The sequence below is a fragment of the Lepidochelys olivacea genome (assembly GCF_965140295.1).
Source record: "Lepidochelys olivacea isolate rLepOli2 genome assembly, chromosome: 3".
In the NCBI taxonomy this organism is placed as follows: domain Eukaryota; kingdom Metazoa; phylum Chordata; order Testudines; family Cheloniidae; genus Lepidochelys; species Lepidochelys olivacea.
Window position 1 is genome coordinate 137,064,505 of NC_140413.1, and position 22,849 is coordinate 137,087,353.

At 40.5% G+C, this 22,849-nt stretch overlaps 1 protein-coding gene across 1 annotated transcript in view; it reads left to right on the forward strand.

Annotated features, from left to right (window-relative positions):
* The window catches only part of RYR2 (ryanodine receptor 2), a 717,900-nt gene that overhangs the window by 672,014 nt on the left and 23,037 nt on the right, over positions 1–22,849 (forward strand). Inside the window, exons 97-98 of the mRNA XM_084622892.1 lie at positions 17,337–17,397; positions 19,452–19,598. Coding sequence (XP_084479018.1) covers positions 17,337–17,397; positions 19,452–19,598 — 208 coding nt within the window. The remainder of the gene's footprint in view (positions 1–17,336; positions 17,398–19,451; positions 19,599–22,849) is intronic.

Below are 22,849 nucleotides of genomic sequence, written 5' to 3' on the forward strand. Positions count from 1 at the left end.
TAATTTGTCTAGGGCTCTCTGTATCCGATCCCTACCCTCCAGTGTATTTACCTCTCCTCCCAGTTTAGTGTCATCTGCAAACTTGCTGAGGGTGCAATCCACACCATCCTCCAGATCGTTTATGAAGATATTGAACAAAACCGGCCTGAGGACCGACCCTTGGGGCACTCCACTTGATACCGGCTGCCAACTAGACATGGAGCCATTGATCACTACCCGTTGAGCGAGACAATCTAGCCAACTTTCTATCCACCTTATAATCCATTCATCCAGCCCATACTTCTTAAACTTTTATTATCAGTAAAGACCAGAGATTCCATTCTCTGGATAACACATTTATTTGAGCATAAGCTTTCGTGAGCTACAGCTCACTTCATCGGATGCTGTAGCTCATGAAAGCTTATGCTCAAATAAATTTGTTAGTCTCTAAGGTGCCACAAGCACTCCTTTTCTTTTTGTGAATACAGATCTACACGGCTGCTACTCTGAAACCTGTCATTCTCTGGATGTATGTTGAGCATTGCTGTTCTGCCTTCAGAGAACAAAACCCTTTAGGAAAAACCTAGACTGTTCATGGACTAGCAGAGCAAAGAATATCAACATGGATTTCAGGCTGTATCTTGCTGTATCTAGTTACCACTTATAGAAACAGAGGAATATAAGATTGGAAGGGACTCCAATAAGTCATCTAGTCCAGTCCCTTTCCAGTGAGGCAGGACTAATATTATCTAGACCGTGCCTGGCAGGTGTTTGTCTAACCCAGTGGTGCCGAAACTGTGGGGAGGAAAGGGGAGGTGGGATAGGCCCCTGCCCCTCCTCTTTCACCTGAGGCCCTGCCCCCCAACCAGGCCAGAAGGAAAGAGCCCCGAGTGGTGGAGAAATGGCCTGAGGGCTGCTCTTGGGCCCCGCAGCCAGGCCAGGTGAAGGGTCCGGGGCACCCCACAGTGCCCCAGGCTCCAGCTTCTGGCCTGGCCAGAGGGTGGAGCCTCAGAGGCCTCAGAGCAGCAGCCAGGCCAAGGTAAGAGCAGCCCAGGAGACCTGGGCCACTGTGGGGTGTCCCAAACCCTCCACCTGCTCTGAGTGGTGCATCCCAGGGGGAGGGTGGGTGGGACATGGACCTGGGGATGCTTTTGGGCCGCCTGCCCAAGTTGGATGGATGGTCCAGGGCTCCCCACAGTGGCCCGGGACCCCTGGGTTTCTCTTACCTCGCCCGGCTTCTGGCCTGATGGGGGGTAGGGCCACGGGGGAACAGGTGGGGCCACAAAAGCGGTGGGGCCTCATGCACCCTCCATTTTTATGAAGGATACGGGGCTCCTGATTTAACCTGTTTTTATAAACCTGCCATGACGGAGATTCCACAGCCTCCCTATGTAATTTGTTCTAGTGCTTAATTACCCATATAGTTAGAAAGTTTTTTCTAATGTCTAGCCTAAATCTCCCTTGCAGCAATTTAAGCCTATTCCTTCTTGTACTGTTCTCAGAGGTTAAGGAGAACAATTTATCACCCTGATCTTTATAACAACCTCTTACGTACTTGAAGACTTTTATCATGTTCTCCCCTCAGTCTTCTCTTCTCCAGACTAAACAAACCAAGTTTTTTCAATCTTTTCTCATAGGTCATGTTTTCTCGACCTTTAATCATTTTTATTGCTCTCCTCTGGAATTTGTCCTGTTTGTCCACATCTTTGCTGAAGTGTGGTGCTGAGAACAGAACACAATATTCCAGCTGAGGCCTTATCAGTGCTCGGTAGGGTGGATGAATTTCTTCTTGTGTTTTTCTTATAACACTCCTGCCAATACATCCCAGAGGATTGCTTTTTTTTTTGCAATGGTATTACATTGTTGACCTACCTTTGGTTTCTGATCCACTATAACCCCCAGGTTCTCTTCGGTAGTACTCTTCCCTTGGCAATCATTTCTCATTTTCTGTTTGTGCAATTGATTTTTCCTGTAACCTATCACTTACATCAGCTTTTGTACCAGGTGACTGGGGAATAACTAGTGTGATGCCAATTTTAAAAAAGGTTTCAGAGGTGATCCCGGCAGTTACAGGAGGTAAGCCCAAATTCAGTATCAGGCAAATTGGTTGAAACCATAGTAAAGAACAGCTGTCCAACATATAGATGAACACGATTTGTCGGGGAACAGTCAACGTGGCTTTTGTAAAAGGAAATCATGCCTCACCAATCTATTAAAATTCTTTGAGGGGTCAACAAACACGTGGAAAAAGGTGATCCAGTGGCTACAGTGTACTTAGACTTCCAGAAAGTCTTTGACAAGGTCCCTTACTATAGGCTCTTAGGGAAAATAAGCAGTCATGGGATAAGAAGGAAAGACCTCTCATGGATCAATAACTGGTTAAATGATAGGAAACAAAGAGTAGGAATAAATAGCCAGTTTTCAGAATGGAGAGAGATAAATAGTGGTGTCCCCAGGGGTCTGTACTAGGCCCACTGCTGTTCAACATATTCATAAGTGATCTGGAAGAAGGGGTAAACAGTGAGGTGGCAAATTTTGCAGACAATACAAACTTATTCAAGATAGTTAAATCCAAAGCACACTGCGAAGCATTACAAAGGTAACTGGGCAACAAAATGGCAAATGAAATTCAATATTGATAAATGAAAAGTAATACACATTGGAAAACATAATCCCAACTATACATACAAATGATGGGGTTTAAATTAACTGTCACCACTCAAGAAAGAGATTGGAGTCATTGTGGATAGTTCTCTGAAAACATCTACTCAGTGTGCAGTGGCAGTCAAAAACCTAACAGAATGTTAGGAGCCATTAGGAAAGGGATAGAAGTAAGACAGAAAATATCATATTGCCTCTATATACTTCTATGGTGCACCCACATCTTGAATACTATGTGGAGATCCTGTTGCCGCATCTCCAAAATGAGATATTGCAATTGGAAAAGGTACAGAGAAGGACAACAAAAATCATTCGCGGTATGGAACAGCTTCCTTATGAGGAGAGATTAAAAAGACTGGGACTTTTCAGCTTGGAATAAGGGGGTCTATGAAGTCTTAACTGGTGTGGAGAAAGTGAAAGAAAATGTTATTTACTCCTTCACATAACAGAAGAATAGGGGTCATGCAATGAAATTAGTAGGCAGCAGGTTTAAAATAAACAAAAGAAAGTACTTCACTCAATGCACAGTTAACGTGTGGAACTCTTTGCCAGGAGATGTTGTGAAGATCAAAACTATAACAGGGTTTGAAAAAGAACAAGATAAGTTCATGAAGGATAAGTCTATCGATGTGTATTAGTCAGGATGGGCAGGGATGCAACACTATACTCTGAGTGTCCCTAGCCTCTGTTTGCCAGAAGCTGGTAGTGGACAACAGGATGGATCACTTGATGATTTCCTGTTATGTTCATTCCCTCTGAAGCATTTGGCATTGGCCACTGTCAGAAGACAGGATACTGGGCTAGATGGACCATTGGTCTGACCCAGTATGGCTGTTCTTATGTTTTCTTAGTTTAGACAAAAAAATGTGTCCTTACTGAATTTCATCCTATTTATTTCAGACCATTTCTGCAGTTTGTCAAGATCATTTTGAATTCTAATCCTGTCTTCCAAAGTGCTTGCAATCCCTCCCAACTTTATTTCATCCACAAACTTTATAAATGTACCCTATATGCCTTTATCCAAATCATTTATGAAGATATTGCATAGAACCAGACCCACAACCGATTTTCGCAGGACTCCACGTGCCCTTCCATCTTGACTGTGAACCGTTGATAACCATTGAGTACTGTTTTCTAACCAGTTGTGTACCCACCTTATCGTAGGTTCATCTAGGCTATATTTCTCTAGTTTATTAATGGGAAGGTCATGTGAGACAGTAGCAAAAGCCTTACTAAAGTTGATATATATCACATCTACTGCTTCTCCCCATCACAAGGCTTGGTATCTTTTCAGAGAAGGATATTAGGCTCAGATCTCTCAAGCTCAGAGATCTCTTCAGCCAGTTCTTAAATGTTCTAGGTTGTATTTCATCTGGCCCTGCCAACTTGAAGATATCTAAACTTGTCTGAGTAATTTTGAAGTTGTTCTTTCCTTATTTGAGCCTACCCATTTACATGCATGTTTGCTGTGTTAGTTGTCCAATCACTACTAACCTTTTTGGGGAAAACTGAAAAAAAAGACATTTAACACTTCGGACATTGCTGTGTTTTCTTTTTTTGCCTTTCCCTCCTCATTGAGTAATGGGTTTACCTGTCCTTGGTCTTTCTCTTGTTTCTAATGTATTTGTAAAATGCTTTCTTGTTACTCTTTATGTTCCTAGCTAGTTTAATCTCATTGCGTGCCTTGGCCTTTCTAATTTTGTCCCTACATACTTGTGTTGTTTTTTTTTAAATTCATATCAGTTTTATTTATATGTAAACCACCACCAACATGCTTTCCACTGAACAGAAAATGACTGCACCTGTGAAAAAAGTTAATGTATATGCCTTGCTGATTGAAAATGGCTCTTCACAGTTTTGATTTGGACAGCATTCTAGGAAAATGTTAAAAGATGAAAAGTTTTTTTTAACTTGATAGTTATTCTTCAATTGGTGCTTCCCTGTAGGTGCTTTGAACAGTTTTTATTTATGCACATTAAGATGTTTCAGGCTGAAAAGTTCAGAGTTATAATTCCAATTAACATTACAGCATCAGTAGACCTCCTGAGGAGGAAAAAAAATGTAGTATTTGGAAAAGAAAAACCTTTTGCATGTAGTAGCTGAATGAAATGGACCTTTAAAGAAACTCTGATTATACTGGTGCTTTTGAAGGTGATGGAGAAATAGCACAGGTGGTTGCCAAACATAGTGCAGGCAAGTTCTGTACAACTGTTATGGCACGACTCTGCAAGTTCATCAGTACTATGACCTGTGACATCCCAGCTATTGCAGACTTGGCTCTCTGTTGCCATAGTGGTTTTGTGTTCCATAGTGTTTAGGCAAATGTTCACTTGAAACTAAGGTAAAAGCGCCAGACTTAACTTTTTTCTTAATGGAGTTGTAGATTTGTGCATGTGTTGATCTGAAGAAGTGAAGTTTTTACCCACAAAAGCTTATACTCAAATAAATCTGTTAGTTTTTAAGGTGCCACCGGACTCCTTGTTGTTTTTGTGGATACAGACTAACATGGCTACCCCCTGATACTTCAGTTATGCATTGTGTCTTAGAAATCCTGCAACTATTTTAAAGCAGTTAATCGTTCAGGTGATATTTGCATACTAGCCACCAATATAAGCATTATGAAAATTTTAAAAATTCACCATCACAACCAGTCTTAGTTTCTACTTTTCTGCATTTGAGAGGATTTTAGAACTATTTTCTCCATCATTTCATAATGCCATTTCACTCTTTAATTATGGAAATTATTAGATAATGTGGTGGCAATGGTTCTTAGAAAAGCAAAGTTCTGGAGAAGAACTAGTTCTTAATCTGTTTTATAAAATATAAGGTGTTTTAATTGTTACCATAACAAAAGTGTAGAAGTGCAGGAATGAAAGACTGGGAACAACCAAATATGTTCCCAAATGTACATATGTCAAGGTTCCTCCCCCACTCTGAACTCTAGGGTACAGATGTGGGGACCTGCATGAAAACCTCCTAAGCTTACTTTCACCAGTTTAGGTTAAAACTTCCCCAAGGTACAAATTAATTTTATCCTTTGTCCCTGGATCTCCACTGCCACCACCAAACTCTAACTGGGTTTACTGGGAAACGTAGTTTGGACACGTCTTTCCCCCCCAAAATCCTCCCAACCCTTGCACCCCACTTCCTGCGGAAGGTTTGGTAAAAATCCTCAGTAATTTGCATAAGTGACAAAAGACCCAAACCCTTGCATCTGAGAACAATGAAAAAGCATTCAGTTTTCTTACAAGAAGACTTTTAATAGAAGTAAAGAAATCCCCTCTGTAAAATCAGGATGGTAGATACCTTACAGGGTAATTAGATTCAAAACATAGAGAATCCCTCTAGGCAAAACCTTAAGTTACAAAAAAGACACACAGACAGGAATAGTCATTCTATTCAGCACAGTTCTTTTCTCAGCCATTTAAAGAAATCATAATCTAACACATACCTAGCTAGATTACTTACTAAAGTTCTAAGACTCCATTCCTGGTCTATTTCCGGCAAAAGCAGCATACAGACAGACACAGACCCTTTGTTTCTCTCCCTCCTCCCAGCTTTTGAAAGTATCTTGTCTCCTCATTGGTCATTTTGGTCAGGTGCCAACGAGGTTACCTTTAGCTTCTTAACCGTTTACAGGTGAGAGGATTTTTCCTCTGGCCAGGAGGGATTTTAAAGGGGTTTACCCTTCCCTTTATATTTATGACAACATACAACCATTAAGCACAAATAGGTCACCCCTAACACAAACCAAAAAGAGTAACCACCCTAATCCAGAACCCAAAAAGCTCTAATGACTTTCCAAGTCGGTAGCGGACAGAAAGATCTTACTTGGTCTCCACTTAGTCTTTCTCCCATGCACCTCAAGAAGGTGACTGCATTTTCTTCTCCTCATGAAAAGTCTCTAGTATCTGTTAATCCAGTGATACATCCAAGGCAGGAAGAGTAGACGGACACAAGACTTGAAGCAATGGAAGTTTTTACTGCCGTTACTTTTCTTATCCTCCGAAACTGGGTCTTCATACAATACCAGATCCTCCGGGATTCAAGAGAATGCCTCTTGACCTGCCAACGCCCAAATGTGGGGTGCAGTTTGCAAAAGAAGACCCAAAATGAGAGAAACCAAATTATTCACTCAATAAACTAAAATGCTGTAGGATTCGTTTATGTAGTGTAAATAATGCTTTTGTAACCTCTGTTGCTTGATTCTTTACTTTTGATTTTAAAAAAATGTCAACATGAAAAGTGAGAGGACACCATTTTTTTCTGAAATAGAGGTAACTTTGGGACTAAAATGAGGGGCATTTTGAGAGGTGTACTCACTAAGTGCATGTCTACACTTCCCCCTGGAATGGTCGATCCAGCAGGGGTCGATTTATCGCATCTAGTGAAGACATGATTGATCGACCGCTGAGCGCTCTCCCATCGACTCGGTACTCCACTGAGGCAAGAGGCACAGGTGGAGTTGACAGGGGTGTGTCAGCAGTTGACTCACTGCAGTGAAGACACCCCGGTAAGTAGATCCAAGTACGTCGACTTCAGCTATGTTATTCACATAGCTGAAGTTGCATAATTTAGATCAATCCCTCCAACCCCCAGTGTAGACCAGGCCTAAGTTATCAGAAGCATCCAGTTCTGAATGGTGCTTCTAGGGTCTGCATAATCCCCTCCTTTAGGACTGGTTCAGTTCTCCTGACCTTTAGGATTCACACAGTAGGTTTCCTATGTTCTAACTGGGCAACAGCTCCTTTTCGTTAAGTATATCTGCAGAGCCTCAATTTTTACCTTGGCCTCACGAATGAGTGCATGCCCTCTGTGGGTGCATGCCCATGCAGAAAAATAAGGGGGATGTAAGGAGCTGCTTACTCCCTTATTCAGGCTGCCCATCTTGCCACTAGGCTCCTACTTCCACTCCTGCAGAGTTTGACAGGGAGTGGGTGGGGCTTTGTACAGCTGAACTGATGCAAAATGGAATGAGTGGAAAGTGGAATGGCACAGCTTACTCCACCCCATGCCACCTCCTGCCCCAAGCAAGAGAAAAGCAGGGAATGATTAAGAATTTGTATCTCAGTCCAGTTTGTGCCCTGCTCCTGCTCAACTAAATGCTGCCCCTTAATTGGGCTAGATTGTAAGGTTAAAATCCAACCCAAAGTGACTGGGATTGAAAATAGTTTATCTTTACCATATTGAGCTCCTGGTATGCCCTTATTTTGACATCTATATCATCAGAGCTTGTTTGGCTCAAAGACTAATCCATATCCTACACATACCTAGTCTCTATTCAGGAAATTAGATATCAGGATAAACACCACATTAACTTTTCTGGAAGCAATTATAGACTCTAAAGTGAATTCTGCTTTCCTTCAGCAAGATAACTTGAAAGCTTAAGAAAAGCCATTGTCAAGGCAATAGGGCAACCAGTAGGAATAGTCAGATCTTAAATAACAATATGGGTTCTGATGGCCTTCCTGTATCGTTGTCACCCCTTTTGTGAATCTAAGAATGCAGCTTCTACAGTCAAAGTTAAGTTTCCATTAGTATCCATGGTATATTGTTGTATCATCTTCACTCAGTGAAGAGAGTTATTCCTAAATACATTGTCCTCAGATGGTGGCAGTACCTTTTGGCTCTACTGTTCCCATTTCTTCATCCAGTTTAGGGTCGGAGTGTCACCTTGCAGTTCATGGTCTGGAAACTGCAAGAGACCAGGTTGTATAACAGTTGAACAGCTTTGAACCATAATATTGGCTCTTAGATTTTATATTTCAACTCTGAAAGGAAAACAGATCACATCCCAAAAGACAAACTGCAATATTTTATTTTGATCAGTCAAGATAGGGCCCAGCTCTTCTCCTCTGCAGGGGTCAAGTCTTGTAGTTTTGAAGGATATGTTCTAAACAATGGCACAGATTTAATGGGATTGCTCAGATTTTCACCAGTGTAAATGGCAGCAGAATCTAGCCTAATACCCTTCCATTGTTGCCTCACTGTACTAAGGTTCAGAGTTACAGTGACCAGACAGCAAATGTGAAAAACCGGGATGGGGTGAGGGGTAATAGGAGCCTAGAAAAAGACCCCAAAATTGGGACTGTCCCTATAAAATTGGGACATCTGGTCATCCTATGCAGAGTACTCTCTAGCAGTCATCTAGTTGGAGGACTCAAGACCCAAAATAACTAGTCCTCAGAGGAATCTATTATTTCCCTCCAGGTAAAGTCATCTAAAGCTCTCTGTTCCTAGGCCAGTGTCCAAGTCAGAAGCACTGTTCAAGGATGCTCTCAAACCCATAGGAGTGCAACAATTGCTTATTCTTTTTGAATGTTAGAGCAACAAATGTGCATTCAAGTATGACAGACACTGAGATCTCATTAAGTAGTTTGGAGGTGGTCAGATACAAAGACAGCATAATTTTGTTGTCCTGGGGAGAAAAAGTTACATTATACAAAACTTTTCTGACCAAGAGGCCTATCAAACACAATGTGAACTTAGCCAATAATATTCCAAGGGGAACTAGTAACCATGCAAGTTTGTCCTTTTGATTTGTGTCTGCAATAGCATGCCCCATGTAACTTTTATATGATAACATTTTATTAATTTTCTCAACTATATCAAGTGATGTGCAAACTTGAAATAAATAGGGTAAAGAGATGATATGGAAAACAAATTGCTATGGGTATGAAGGTAAGTAACAACACATTCTTTAAAAAACATTAATAACATTTGTATTTTGCATAAAAACGTTAATTTTCACATGATTTAGAGTGCTGTGAACTAGATAATTAGTATACAGGTGGGGAAATTGAATCACAGAGAGGTCAATGAACTTGTTTAAGACCACACACCAAATCAGTAGTAAAATTGGGGTTAGGACACAAATACTTTTAGTCCCCATGTGTGGCCTACTAGGCCATACTTCTTTCTGTGTTAAAACTATTTCTATTTCTGTCATAGATTCATAGATATTTAGGTCAGAAGGGACCATTATGATCATCTAGTCTGACCTCCTGCACAATGCAGGCCACAGAATTTCACCCACCACTCCTAAAAAAGACCTCACACCTATATCTGTGCTATTGAAGTCCTCAAATTGTAGTTTGAAGACCTCAAGGAGCAGAGAATCCTCCAGCAAGTGACCCGTGCCCCATGCTACAGAGGAAGGCGAAAAACCTCCAGGGCCTTCCAATCTGCCCTGGAGGAAAATTCCTTCCCGACCCCAAATATGGCGATCAGCTAAACCCTGAGCATATGGGCAAGATTCATCAGCCAGATACTACAGAAAATTCTTTCCCAGGTAACTTGGATCTTACCCCATCTAAAAACCCATCACAGGCCATTGGGCCTATTTACCATGAATATTTAATTACCAAAACCATGTTATCCCATCATACCATCTCCTCCATAAACTTATCGAGTTTAATCTTAAAGCAAGATAGATCTTTTGCCCCCACTACTTCCCTCGGAAGGCTATTCCAAAACTTCACTCCTCTGATGGTTAGAAACCTTCGTCTAATTTCTAATCTAAATTTCCTAGTGGCCAGTTTATATCCATTTGTTCTTGTGTCCACATTGGTATTGAGTTTAAATAATTCCTCTCCCTCTCTGGTATTTATCCCTCTGATATATTTATAGAGAGCAATCATATCTCCCCTCAACCTTCTTTTAGTTAGGCTAAACAAGCCAAGCTCCCTGAGTCTCCTTTCATAAGACAAGTTTTCCATTCCTCGGATCATCCTAGTAGCCCTTCTCTGTACCTGTTCCAGTTTGAATTCATCCTTCTTAAACATGGGAGACCAGAACTGCACACAGTATTCCAGGTGAGGTCTCACCAGTGCCTTATATAACGGTACTAAAACCTCCTTATCCCTACTGGAAATACCTCTCCTGATGCATCCCAAGACGACATTAGCTTTTTTCACAGCCATATCACATTGGCAGCTCATAGTCAACCTATGATCAACCAATACTCCAAGGTCCTTTTCCTTCTCCGTTACTTCTAGTTGATGCGTCCCTAGCTTATAACTAAAATTCTTGTTATTAATCCCTAAATGCATGACCTTACACTTCTCACTATTAAATTTCATCCTATTCCTATTACTCCAGTTTACAAGGTCATCCAGATCCTCCTGTAGGGTATCCCTGTCCTTCTCTAAATTAGCAATACCTCCCAGCTTTGTATCATCTGCAAACTTTATTAGCACACTCCCACTTTTTGTGCCCAGGTCAGTAATAAAAAGATTAAATAAGATTGGTCCCAAAACTGATCCTTGAGGAACTCCACTGGTAACCTCCCTCCAACTTGACAGTTCACCTTTCAGTAGGACCCGTTGTAGTCTCCCCTTTAACCAATTCCCTATCCACCTTTCAATTTTCCTATTGATGCCCATCTTATCCAATTTAACTAATAATTCCCCATGTGGCACAGTATCAAACGCCTTACTAAAATCTAAATAAATTAGATCCACTGCGTTTCCTTTATCTAAAAAATCTGTTACTCTCTCAAAGAAGGAAACCAGGTTGGTTTGGCACAATCTACCTTTTGTAAAACCATGTTGTATTTTGTCCCATTTACCATTGACTTCAATGTCCTTAACTACCTTCTCCTTCAAAATTTTTTCCAAGACCTTGCATACTACAGATGTCAAACTAACAGGCCTATAATTACTTGGATCACTTTTTTTCCCTTTCTTAAAAATAGGAACTATGTTAGCAATTCTCCAATCATATGGTACAACCCCTGAATTTACAGATTCATTAAAAATTCTTGCTAATGGGCTTGCAATTTCTTGTGCCAATTCTTTTAATATTCTTGGATGAAGATTATCTGGGCCCCCCGATTTAGCCCCATTAAGCTGTTTGAGTTTCGCTTCTACCTCAGATATGGTGATGTCTACCTCCATATCCTCATTCCCATTTATCATGCTACCATTATCCCTAAGATCCTCTTTAGTCTTATTAAAGACTGAGGCAAAGTATTTGTTTAGATATTGGGCCATGCCTAGATTATCCTTGACCTCCACTCCATCCTCAGTTTTTAGCGGTCCCACTTCTTCTATAGTCATATAAATAGGAAGAAAACAAAGAAAGAACCTTTTACTATTGGTTTTAATTCCCTTTGCAAGGTCCAACTCTACTTGACTTTTAGCCTGTCTCACTTTATCCCTACATATTCTGACCTCAATAAGGTAGCTTTCCTTACTGATCCCTCCCTTCTTCCACTCCCTATATGCTTTCTGCTTTTTCTTAATTACCTCTCTAAGATGCTTGCTCATCCAGCTTGGTCTACAACTCCTGCCTATGAATTTTTTCCCCTTTCTTGGGATGCAGGCTTCCGATAGCTTCTGCAGCTTTAATTTAAAATAATCCCAGGCCTCCTCTACCTTTAAACCCATAAATTCTTCAGTCCAATCCACTTCCCTAACTAATTTCCTTAATTTTTGAAAGTCAGCCCTTTTGAAATCAAAAACCCTAGTTGCAGATTTATTTTTGTTAATCCTTCCATTCAGTTTGAACTGAATTAGCTCATGATCACTTGAGCCAAGATTATCCCCTACAACCATTTCCTCTATGAGATCCTCATTACTCGCCAAGACCAAATCTAAAATGGCATCCCCTCTAGTCGGTTCAGCAACTACTTGTTGAAGGAATCCATCAGCTATCGCATCTAGGAAAATCTGAGCCCTATTATTATTACTAGCACTCATCCTCCAGTCTATATCTGGGAAGTTAAAGTCTCCCATGATCACACAGTTTCCATTAGTATTTACTTTATTAAAAACATTAAAAAGGGCTCTATCCATATCCAAATTAGATCCCGGCGGTCTATAGCACACCCCAAGCACTATCCCAGGGGAGGCTCTAATAGTTTTCTTCCCCAATTTAATTATTGCCCAGACAGACTCAGTCATATCCATTTCATCGCTTCTTATTTCTTTACATTCTATCTCATCATTGATATACAGTGCTACTCCACCACCTTTACCTTTATTTCAGTCTTTCCTAAACAGCACATACCCTTCAATACCTGTAGCCCAGTCATGACTACTATTCCACCAGGTCTCTGTTATACCTATAATATCTGGTTTCACTTCCTGCACCAGTAACTCTAGTTCCTCCATTTTGTTACCTAGGCTCCTTGCATTAGTGTACAAACATCTTAATTTTTGCTGTTTGGCCTCACTCACATTCTGTACCCTATTAGGCACGGTTATTTTACTACCAGTATAACCTATTAGACTTGTATCTACACTGCCCTTCCTCCTACCTACAGCTGTATCCACTCTTACTTCATTTTCTTTCCACTCTATGCTAAATTCTGGCGTGGAGATTACCTGGACATCTCCCAACCATCTCCCCCAAATTCCTAGTTTAAAGCTCTCTTAATCAGTTGTGCCAGCCTCCATCCTAGAAGTCTATTTCCTTCCCTACTCAGATGAAGTCCATCCCGAGAGAACTGTCCTCTATCCATGAATGCCTCCCAATGGCCATACATCCCAAAGCCCTCCTTATAGCACCACTGCCTAAGCCATCTATTGATAGTCATAATCTTGTCACACCTTTGTTGCCCTTCTCTAGGAACAGGCAGAATCCCACTAAAGATCACCTGAGCCTCAATTTCCGTAAGCGTCCTCCCCAGCCTAACATAGTCTCCCTTAATACTTTCCAGTGAGAATCTAGCCGTATCATTTGTTCCCACATGAAGGATAATTAGGGGATTCTTTCCCGCTCCCTTTAGAATCCTTTTTAACCTCAGGTCTACATCCTGTATCTTAGCACCTGGAAGACAGCACACCCTCCTATTTTCTGGATCAGCTCTGGTTACAGGCCTATCTATTCTTCTCAATAAAGAGTCCCCAATCACATAGACCTGCCTTTTCCTAGTGACGGTGCTATTCTCCAGTCTATCCCCTGTTCCCTCTGGCTGCAAGTTTTTTCCATTCCCATTCTCCCTTGTAATCCTTTTTAACCCATCCTGTATCCTCCTGGGGCTCATATTTGGTGTAATCTCCATTAACTCTTCCCCTTTTCCTATAGGACTAACCGCTCTTCTCTTCTTCCTTGCCCTGTCACCTTCAGTGACTACCTGCTGAGCCCCTTCTTCATTTTCCAACTCTGCAAACCTATTCTGAAGCTCTATTTCTCCTTCACTAGCCCGTCTTTTCCTCTGCCTAGTTCTTTTAGTCACATGCTTCCACTGACCACTTTCCTCACCCAGTCTCCCCTCAGAATTCCCTAGTCCTGCTTCCATCTGCAAGTCTGAGCTTTTCCCTTCAGATACCTCATGTCTTTGCTCCATAATCTGCTCAAACCCCTTCCTAAACTCTACCAGACTTTCCACCTGCATCTCCAAACCTCTGATCTTTTCCTCCATCAGCTCTATCAGACGGCATTTCATGCAGACAAAACTCTTACCAGGTGCCCCCTCCAGGATCATGTACATACCACAGCTTCCACATCCAGTCATCTTCATTGTGTCATCTGCTACATGGGTCACTCCCACTGCCACCTCTGAATCTGTCATAGCCTTCCCACCTAAATCCTGTTAATCTGGGAAACACAAACCACACCAAAACACCACCACCCACAGCAAAACCAAACCCCACACAAGCACCACAAGACAAACTCCGCTTTCAAACTCCCACTCAAACTCCCCTGTTTACAGCTCTGTTTGCTAGCTCCTGTGCTGCTGCCGCTGTCTGTGCTGCTGCCTGACTGGCTGCTACCTTTATAGGACCCCTAGCCAGTGAAGCCCCGCCCCCTAATCAGGGCTCAGCTTCTCTCCCAGCACAAAGCCCCTACAAGCCTCTACACATACAAATACTACCAATACAAAGCCAAACAAACACAAATACCTTCTCCTCCAACAGAACTCCCACTCAAACTCCCCTGTTTACAGCTCTGTTTGCTAGCTCCTGTGCTGCTGCAGCTGTCTGTGCTGCTGCCTGACTGGCTGCTACCTTTATAGGACCCCTAGTCAGTGAAGCCCCGCCCCCTAATCAGGGCTCAGCTTCTCTCCCAGCACAAAGCCCCTACAAGCCTCTACACATACAAATACTACCAATACAAAGCCAAACAAACACAAATACCTTCTCCTCCAACAGAACTCCCACTCAAACTCCCCTGTTTACAGCTCTGTTTGCTAGCTCCTGTGCTGCTGCAGCTGTCAGCAGAGATTGTTTATTAAAAACCCAATGGTGCCATTTCTACTCACAGTGAGCAGTCCTATGGAAATCAATGCGTGTTTGCGTGTGGCAAGAGACTAAATAAGTGTTAATATGGTATATGATTTACTGTATCGTCTGTATCATTTCTGTGGTAAAATTAAATTTATATAGTGAAAAATATGTGTGAGAATGAGTCAAAGGACAAATTTCCCACTAATCCAAACAACCACCACCTTTACAGTTCCTCTGTGTTAAGTAAATTGGCATTGTTATAAGTAAAATCAGCGGAATCACAATTAAATATGTTGTAAGTTCCTTTGGACAGAGAACGTTGTCCTGATTCTGATCACACTCAACATAGGTTTCATATCCTTGTTACTTCATTGACTTCTGTGAAATAACTACTGATTTATACTAGTGCACATAAGATAGAACTTGGTCTTCTGCTTTTTTATTGACCTGTAAATCTCCTTGTAGACTTATGCGCTATATAAATAATAATTACTACTACTTTGAATGGAAGTTCAACTGATTTGATGGCAAAATCTTCTCTGAATGGTTAACACTTAATCAAAGCAGAGAAATTATTTTATTTTTGGTGAATTGTCCTGTCCATGAAATTGAGAATCTAACAAAACCTGCTCTAATCTTGGGAGACCTGGGTTTAAGCCCCGAGTAGATTACATTATGTTAGTGGCCTTAGGTAAAACTCTCACAAGCACCCATTAGAGAACCACTACACAATTTGAGATGACAAGGGTACTACACCTGTCTACACTATATCTAACACTAATAATTGTTGTTTGCTCTTTATTTGAAGGAGCATTTAATTGGCTCATAATTATATGGAGAAGGTGGATAATATTTTAATATAATTATCTACATTATAATTGTCCACAAAGTCCCCAATCAGAATAGGGTCTATTTGTGCTAAACACTTCACAGATAGCTCAAATAATTTCCACTCCATAAAGATAAAGAACCAGAAAGTGGCTCAACATGTAATAGGGCTTAATGCCCAAGCAAGCAGCCATGGTGATGGCTCTTGTTAGTTTCTTGTCTCACCTGCTTACAAAAAATGGTTTATTTGTATTATAAAAAATTTAGCTTTAAGTTTTTGGGGTCTATTGGGGGGAAGAAGCATCAGGGTTGAGAGGAAGAGATTGTTGGAGTAAGAAGTCAGAATCAATCTCAGGGGGAAGAAGGAGAGAAGCATAGTGGTCATGGGTAAGTGATGCTGTGCCACTGAAGGGGTTGAATGGTTGGAGAAGGACAGCATGAGAGGGGATGGATCACTTGATGATTATCTTTTCTGTTCATTCCCTCTGAAGCACCTGGCAGGATACTGGGCTAGATGGACCCAGTATGGCCGTTCTTATGAAAACGGCCGGTAACTGGTAGCAATACAGCAAATGAGTAAATACTGTAGAGTGGATATACAATATTTTTTACTGGTAATAGAATGCTAACTGTAATTGAAAATTTCTTGGAAATAATTTTACTAAAATACTAACAGGTGTAGATTTCTGAATGAATATTTCATTTTTATCTATGAATATCCCTAATTTTAAATCTCTCATGTGTGTCTGTTCTACTGCAGTAGAACCCAAGGTGTGTTGGGAGCTCTCCAAACACAGAAGACGTATTCCCTGTTTTATGGAGTGTAAAGACTAAAAAGGACAAAGACAGACAATGAGTGAGGGGAAAGGGATGCAACATACAAGTATAGACTGGATTCTGACTTAGCCTTTAATGGGTGTGTAGTGGTAAAGAAGGAAGTAAAGAATCTTCTATGCTCTTCTAATGACTGGACAGAATGACAACCCTGGCACTCAAATGTAGAAACTGTTGCCTAATTCCTTCCCTTATAGCATCAGTTGCCTTAAGAGACCAGGGAAGTTGTAGAGAGTAATGGGAAGCTGAGCTGGCCAGTGGAACTGGCTGGCCTGGTTGAGAAGCTACATGCTGCAGCCCATAAAGTGGAGTGTAACAGTTTGTGTGATGCCCCTGTGTACTGGGGAACTCCGAGTGGCATTCTGCCTCTCTGAGATAGTTTCTGTTATGCTGCTTTGGCTGGCATGGAGTTCCACACTGCCCCCAGTGCAGGGCTATGCCAGAATGGCACAATCTAATCCACAGTCAGAGAGTTGCCATTCATTTTGTTGCTGCTGCTGTTGTTAAACATACTAAATTTGCTCTCCTCCATGATTAAACCCTCTCATCTTCCTCTCTCACAAATTTCCCAGCTTCATTTGTAGTATCCTAATACCCCTTTCTTTCAATAGCCCTCATCCCTGGTTTCAGTAGGACAAAGACACATGAGATCTGTTTATATAAACATTTTCCTGCTAATGTTTCAGATAGGAACATCCCACAATAACAGCATGTTCTCTATATGAATTCTACTATTCCTTTCAACTTTAGGAGAAACAAGACAATTGTAGCTTATTATACCTACAGGATAATGCACTTACAGTAGAATGGATGCTGTGTGATTTCTCACTGAACTTTTATATGCATCTGCTTTTTTTGCAGGCTAAATTCCATTGACGTAAAGTATCAGATGTGGAAATTAGGAGTTGTTTTCACTGATAATGTAAGTTCATTTTACTACATGTATAATAAAATAAAACAGAGTTCTAAGCATGAGAAATTGGTTGAAATGTATGAATCTGATTACTTCTGTATGCTACTGATAACAATTTACTAATCTGATAAGGGAGGTAATTTTGCTTTTTAACCCTGACCTGTGAACTTGGACAGGAAGCCAAACTCCTGTCTCAGTTATACAGGTAAAAATCTGCAGAAACTTCCTTGACTTCAGTAGAGTTCAGCTGGGTCTTTCTCTGATTTGTTTTTGTGCACCTCAGTTGTGCACAGAAACTTGCAACAATTTGTGTGTGGTATTTTGTAAAAATTAGAAAAGAGTGAATCTGAACTATTTTAGTGTGGGTATCAACTTTAATCACAATTTCTCATGCCAGGCTTAGATCTATTTCCATTTTATATGTGGAGCCACTGAGAATTACTAGAACAAGTACAGATAGCGATAGTTGATTTCAGTGGAGTTACTCTCGATTTACACTGGTATATCTGGAAGTAGAAGAATATGGCACAGAATGTGATTTATTAACTCTACTCTTCTTCATTTCCATGTTAAAAAAATACCCAACCTATCAAATGATATCCTGTCACAGGGTGAGCTCGACCTTTGAGGGTTAGGACTCAGCCTCCCCCATCCCAGGCCTAGTTCACCTCCCCAGATAAAGGGAATGCATGCAAAGGATGGAGAACTGGTGACTGAGAAGCAGGCCTGCTGAGCCTGAGTTTGGGGTGGGAGCTTACTGGGAAAGGGCAGGTGGCAGTTCTCCTGCTTTCCCAGGCTTAGGGACCTGCAGGGAACAAGAGACCACTGAGGTCGGAGGGGTGCATAGGACTGTGAGCCTGAAGGGAGAACTATAAGCAAGAGGAAACTCTGATTGAGGACTGTAAAGACTTTTGAGTCTAGAGGGAGGGTTATATGGAAGCTAAAGTCCATCATAAATTGAAAGGACTAAATGAGCCCAGAGAAGAGGTCTGGAAGGTTTAGAGTATTATTTTATAGTAATAAACCACACCTAGAAGGGGAGCAGTACTGTGAAAAAAACAGATGTGGTGATTGGTTTGATGTGAAATTGAAGGTAAACCAAAGCAGTGACATGACCAGTGCTGGATTGGATGTAAGCCCGCCTACGCATCCATTTTCTTGTATATTTCTCATACTTTTTCTTACCTCTTTTGCCAACTATGAAAGATATTTCTTCCCTCAGCTTCTATCTACTTCTCTTGCTGAATGCTGGGTGAAATTATAATCCTGACCATTTGAGAGCAAAATGCTATAATATCATATATAGTTGGGTTGTGGAGTCGTAAGCTCTTATTCCGTTATAAATATCTGCAACAACAGCATTCAGAATAAAAAATAAAACCCTGACAAACCTGAACTTATTTTATAAATATCCATGTGTTTTCAAGCCTGATCTAAGGTTTGTCCTTCTTTAATAGCAGAGATCCAAACATTAAAGCTTTGTAGGAAGTGATTTTCCTGTCCCAAATTGGGATGAAAAGTAAAAATCTCAAAATTTTTGCACACTGAAAATCCATAAATAAATAAATGGTTCAGGTCAATTCAAACTTTTTGTTTCTATAATTCAAAATATTTCATTTCTGTTTCAACCATTTTTAATTTTTCTGTATTTTATTTACTATAATTTGTTTGCATTTCTGAACGAAAAGTAATTTGGAATCAGAAGAACAATTTTTTTGGTTGGAGAATGTTGAAACTAAATGTAAGGAGAATTTTGAAATTCACTTCAAAAAATTTTCAAGTTGAAAATTTTGTAAAAACTTACTCTTCTTCTGAATAGGTTTGAGTTTTGACAAATTGGCATTTTTGACAAAAAATATTTTGTCATCAAACTCCTAACCAGCTCTAGCAAGCATCACTGTAGTAAACCACCATACCTGAATACCCAACAGAAAGGCAAGTTTGAGCTCTAATATAATTCTCTCTTTTACTTTGTGACTAAGGTAAGACTGGTTATTACTCAAAGGCTGTAGATTTCATTTCCTGTTTTCCTAATGCAATTCTCTCTCTTTTTTTCCTAATAGTCTTTCCTTTACCTAGCCTGGTATATGACTATGTCAATCCTTGGCCATTACAACAACTTTTTCTTTGCTGCTCATCTCCTTGACATTGCAATGGGATTCAAGACACTACGAACTATTCTGTCATCAGTAACCCATAATGGCAAACAGGTATCAAGCTTCATCTCCCTCTCTCTTTTTTGCTGAAGGAATGCTCAGTTAGGTTCATCCCGTGGCTGAATTCAAACTGACTGGGGAAAACTTTTCTCAAGGATTGAAAGGAGAAATGTTCTTTAATTGCAGTTTAGTCTTGTATTGATGAGGAAGCTGGGCTGGAGGATAATCATGATGTCTGAAGTTATATTTCAGACATATATTAAAGAAAATAACCAAGTTTTACTGTCAATTTAGTTCTGTTATAGCAGCACTCTTGCTATGATCCTTGGCTTCTAGTATATTGAAAGTCTAACAAGAGCAAAAGGCCCACACAAGTACTTACTTCAGGGAAAATACAGGTCATCCTCTGTGGGTGCAGACACCCTCCTAGCAACTCACCTGATGCAGTTCTGATATACAAGGAGGGATAGGAAAGGGTTTGGGAGCTTTCTCTGCAATGTCATCTTGTGTACAACCATGCTAGGGGTGAGGCAGAGAGAGGGCCAGAGGATCTGCTGCTACATGGATCCTTCCATTATGCCTCTCTGTGCAGAGGGTGTGTTAGAACTCTAGTGGTTACTACAGTCGGAGCTGTATAAATAGCCATAGACTGGCAATGTATTTAGTTGGTAGCCTTCTTTTCCTCCCCAGCCATGGATATATCCAGCTCCGAGCTAAATTAAACAGGTTGGGGGACTGGGCTGAAATTTTGTACCTTAATGCAGAGTTTAAGCATGGCTTATTCTTTACATATGACCCTTTGAGCTTGGGTTAATTTCACCTACAATGCACATCAGGATTAAAGATCCTGATAGATTAGTCACTGGGTTTTTTTAAAATTTTTGTTGACAAAACACAACACTGTTCAAGTTGGCTACGCGTGATTTTGACCACAGCAATGTAAACCACAAAAACAGCATTCCATGATTTTGCTGTTAGTAACTCATCAGCTGGCAGACTGCATTTTGCATCACAAAAATTTCAATTTAAACTATATCTATCTGGCTCCAGTTTAATTGTTGAGTGATTTATAGAAATGGACTACTATGCTTTATTTTAAGCAAATTAATGCAATCTGAATGTAAGTCTTTAGCAGGCTCCTCATCTGTGTGAATGAGTGTGATGTGAGTAGCTATTAGATGCAAGGTGAATCCTGCCCTCAGCTAGGTTGTCCATATCACCAATTTTACAGGCACTGTTTATAGTCTAAATTATGCAGTGAGGCAGCCCCTCATATTTAAAGGCAGGAGACAGTCCTGCTTATTCACACACATTGATAAGCTATTAATCAGGTTTCTTATCTAAAAAAGGGATTTTCAAACCCTATGGGGCTCACAAAGTCTGTCTGTAGAACTAAATATTTTGAGAGGGAAGCAATAGGGTTCTTGGGATGTTGGGAGGGGAGGTTCATTATTAGAATTAGGTTCAGAATTAGGGGGTTGGAGAACACTGACCTGGAAATGCTGCTTTAATTGGGAAATGATGGATAAAATTCAAATACTGCTAATCAGAGACTGTATTTACACAATATTGGATTATAGTAAAGTGATATTACAGACTGAACTGAGAATATTTCCTTGTTTTATATGAAATTGTCAGATTAAAAATTTATTTTCCAGTTGAGGAAAACCCAGGACTTCCCTCTCAATAGTTTTATGGGATACATAGTGAAAAATCACTTTTTTTCTGCCTCTCATCTCAGATTTGTTGTTCTAGGAAACTTGTGGGGCAAAACTATCTATTTGCCTGATCTATGTACAATTATGTAGGCCCCATGTGTGCAAAGTTCTATTTGCTTGAAACTTGAAGGAAATATAAGGGAATATGTTTTAAGGCAAAGGAAAGAGTGGCCACCCTGAGTCTCTGCTTTGTCTTTCTGGAGTCCCTCAAATATTTGTAGGACAGTGGATTGTCCCCATTGTGTTTCCATTCCATGATCTGTGCAGGGGATGGTTAACACTCTCAGTAGCCACTACAACTTCATTTAAATGTGTTTCAACAAATGTTTAAACAAGTGTTTTAATCTATTTTTCATAGCAGCTACAGTGGCTGCTGGGAGTTGAAATCTGTCCCTGACAGATGGCTATCCAGTAGAACACTTTGAAGCAACTCTCCAAAAGGACAAGTTATTTACTGTAATGTTTGAACAAGTGCCTAGAGCACTGGAGAAGAGCTTTTTAAAAATGTAACTAAATAAATGAGTTTGGTTTGTATAGTAGAAAATGTGAGTCTCACACAGGTATACAAGCCAACCTACTGCAGCCTTTGCTCTTAGAATAATAAAATAGAGTGTGAGCATGAATAAAATGAAATTACCCTATACTTTAGCTTCTGGTGGGGAGCTTATAATTGCGTTACTATTATATTGCAGCACTTTAGGCCCTGATAATGAGGTCAAATCTGTGTGGGCAAAAGAGTGCTCATACAGCTACTACTGAAGGGCTGAGGTCTTAAAGTTATGTCCTGGAAAGTAACAACCCCTGCAGGCTCATGGACATACATTGTACATACCTCTGCTATAATATCACCATAGATAACATTAAGTTTCTGGTTTTTTAAAATAGATGGGACAGGACAGCCACAGAGATGTGGCATGTAAGATAGGAAAGTGAATGCAAGTGACTGATATCCCTTGCTATGATTTAAGAAAGGCCCCATCCCAGTTAGATAGTGAGTATCACTAGTGTACACAGAAAGCCAAATTCAGTACTCTGTCAATCCTGTTTAAATCAGGATTAGCCCGGTAACTAGAAGCACATTTGGTCACACAAGATCAATGACCACTCATTGACATGATTACTAGACCTCAAAGTTTAACCTGTTCGAAAAATTGCATGATTCTCTTTGCAGGGCCTAGAAAATTGCTTTTTTAAAAGGTTGCAAACAATGATAATTTATATGTTAGAAAAGCAAACCCTGCTCTGGTTTCAACTTGAGAATTACAAACCAGTGCTAAGTTTTTTCATTTACTGTGACTCATATTTACCAAGGGAAGCACAATATCTATTTGTTTGCCCATTACAATGATGACTAATGATACAGAAAAAGTATTATCTTTTACTTGCCTGTTGTCGTCCCCCCCACCCCCCCAAAAAAAATTAGTTGTCCTTGACCAATGGGCAGGTAGAATTTTGCAAGGTTGATGCATGCAAGTTTGGAGAGACTTGCAATACTGAGTTACGTTCACTTTAGGTTGGTCAAATTTTAGCGTTCCAGCCACATGTCCTTTTAAATGTCCAGATATGATTGAGCAGATCTGCAGCTTT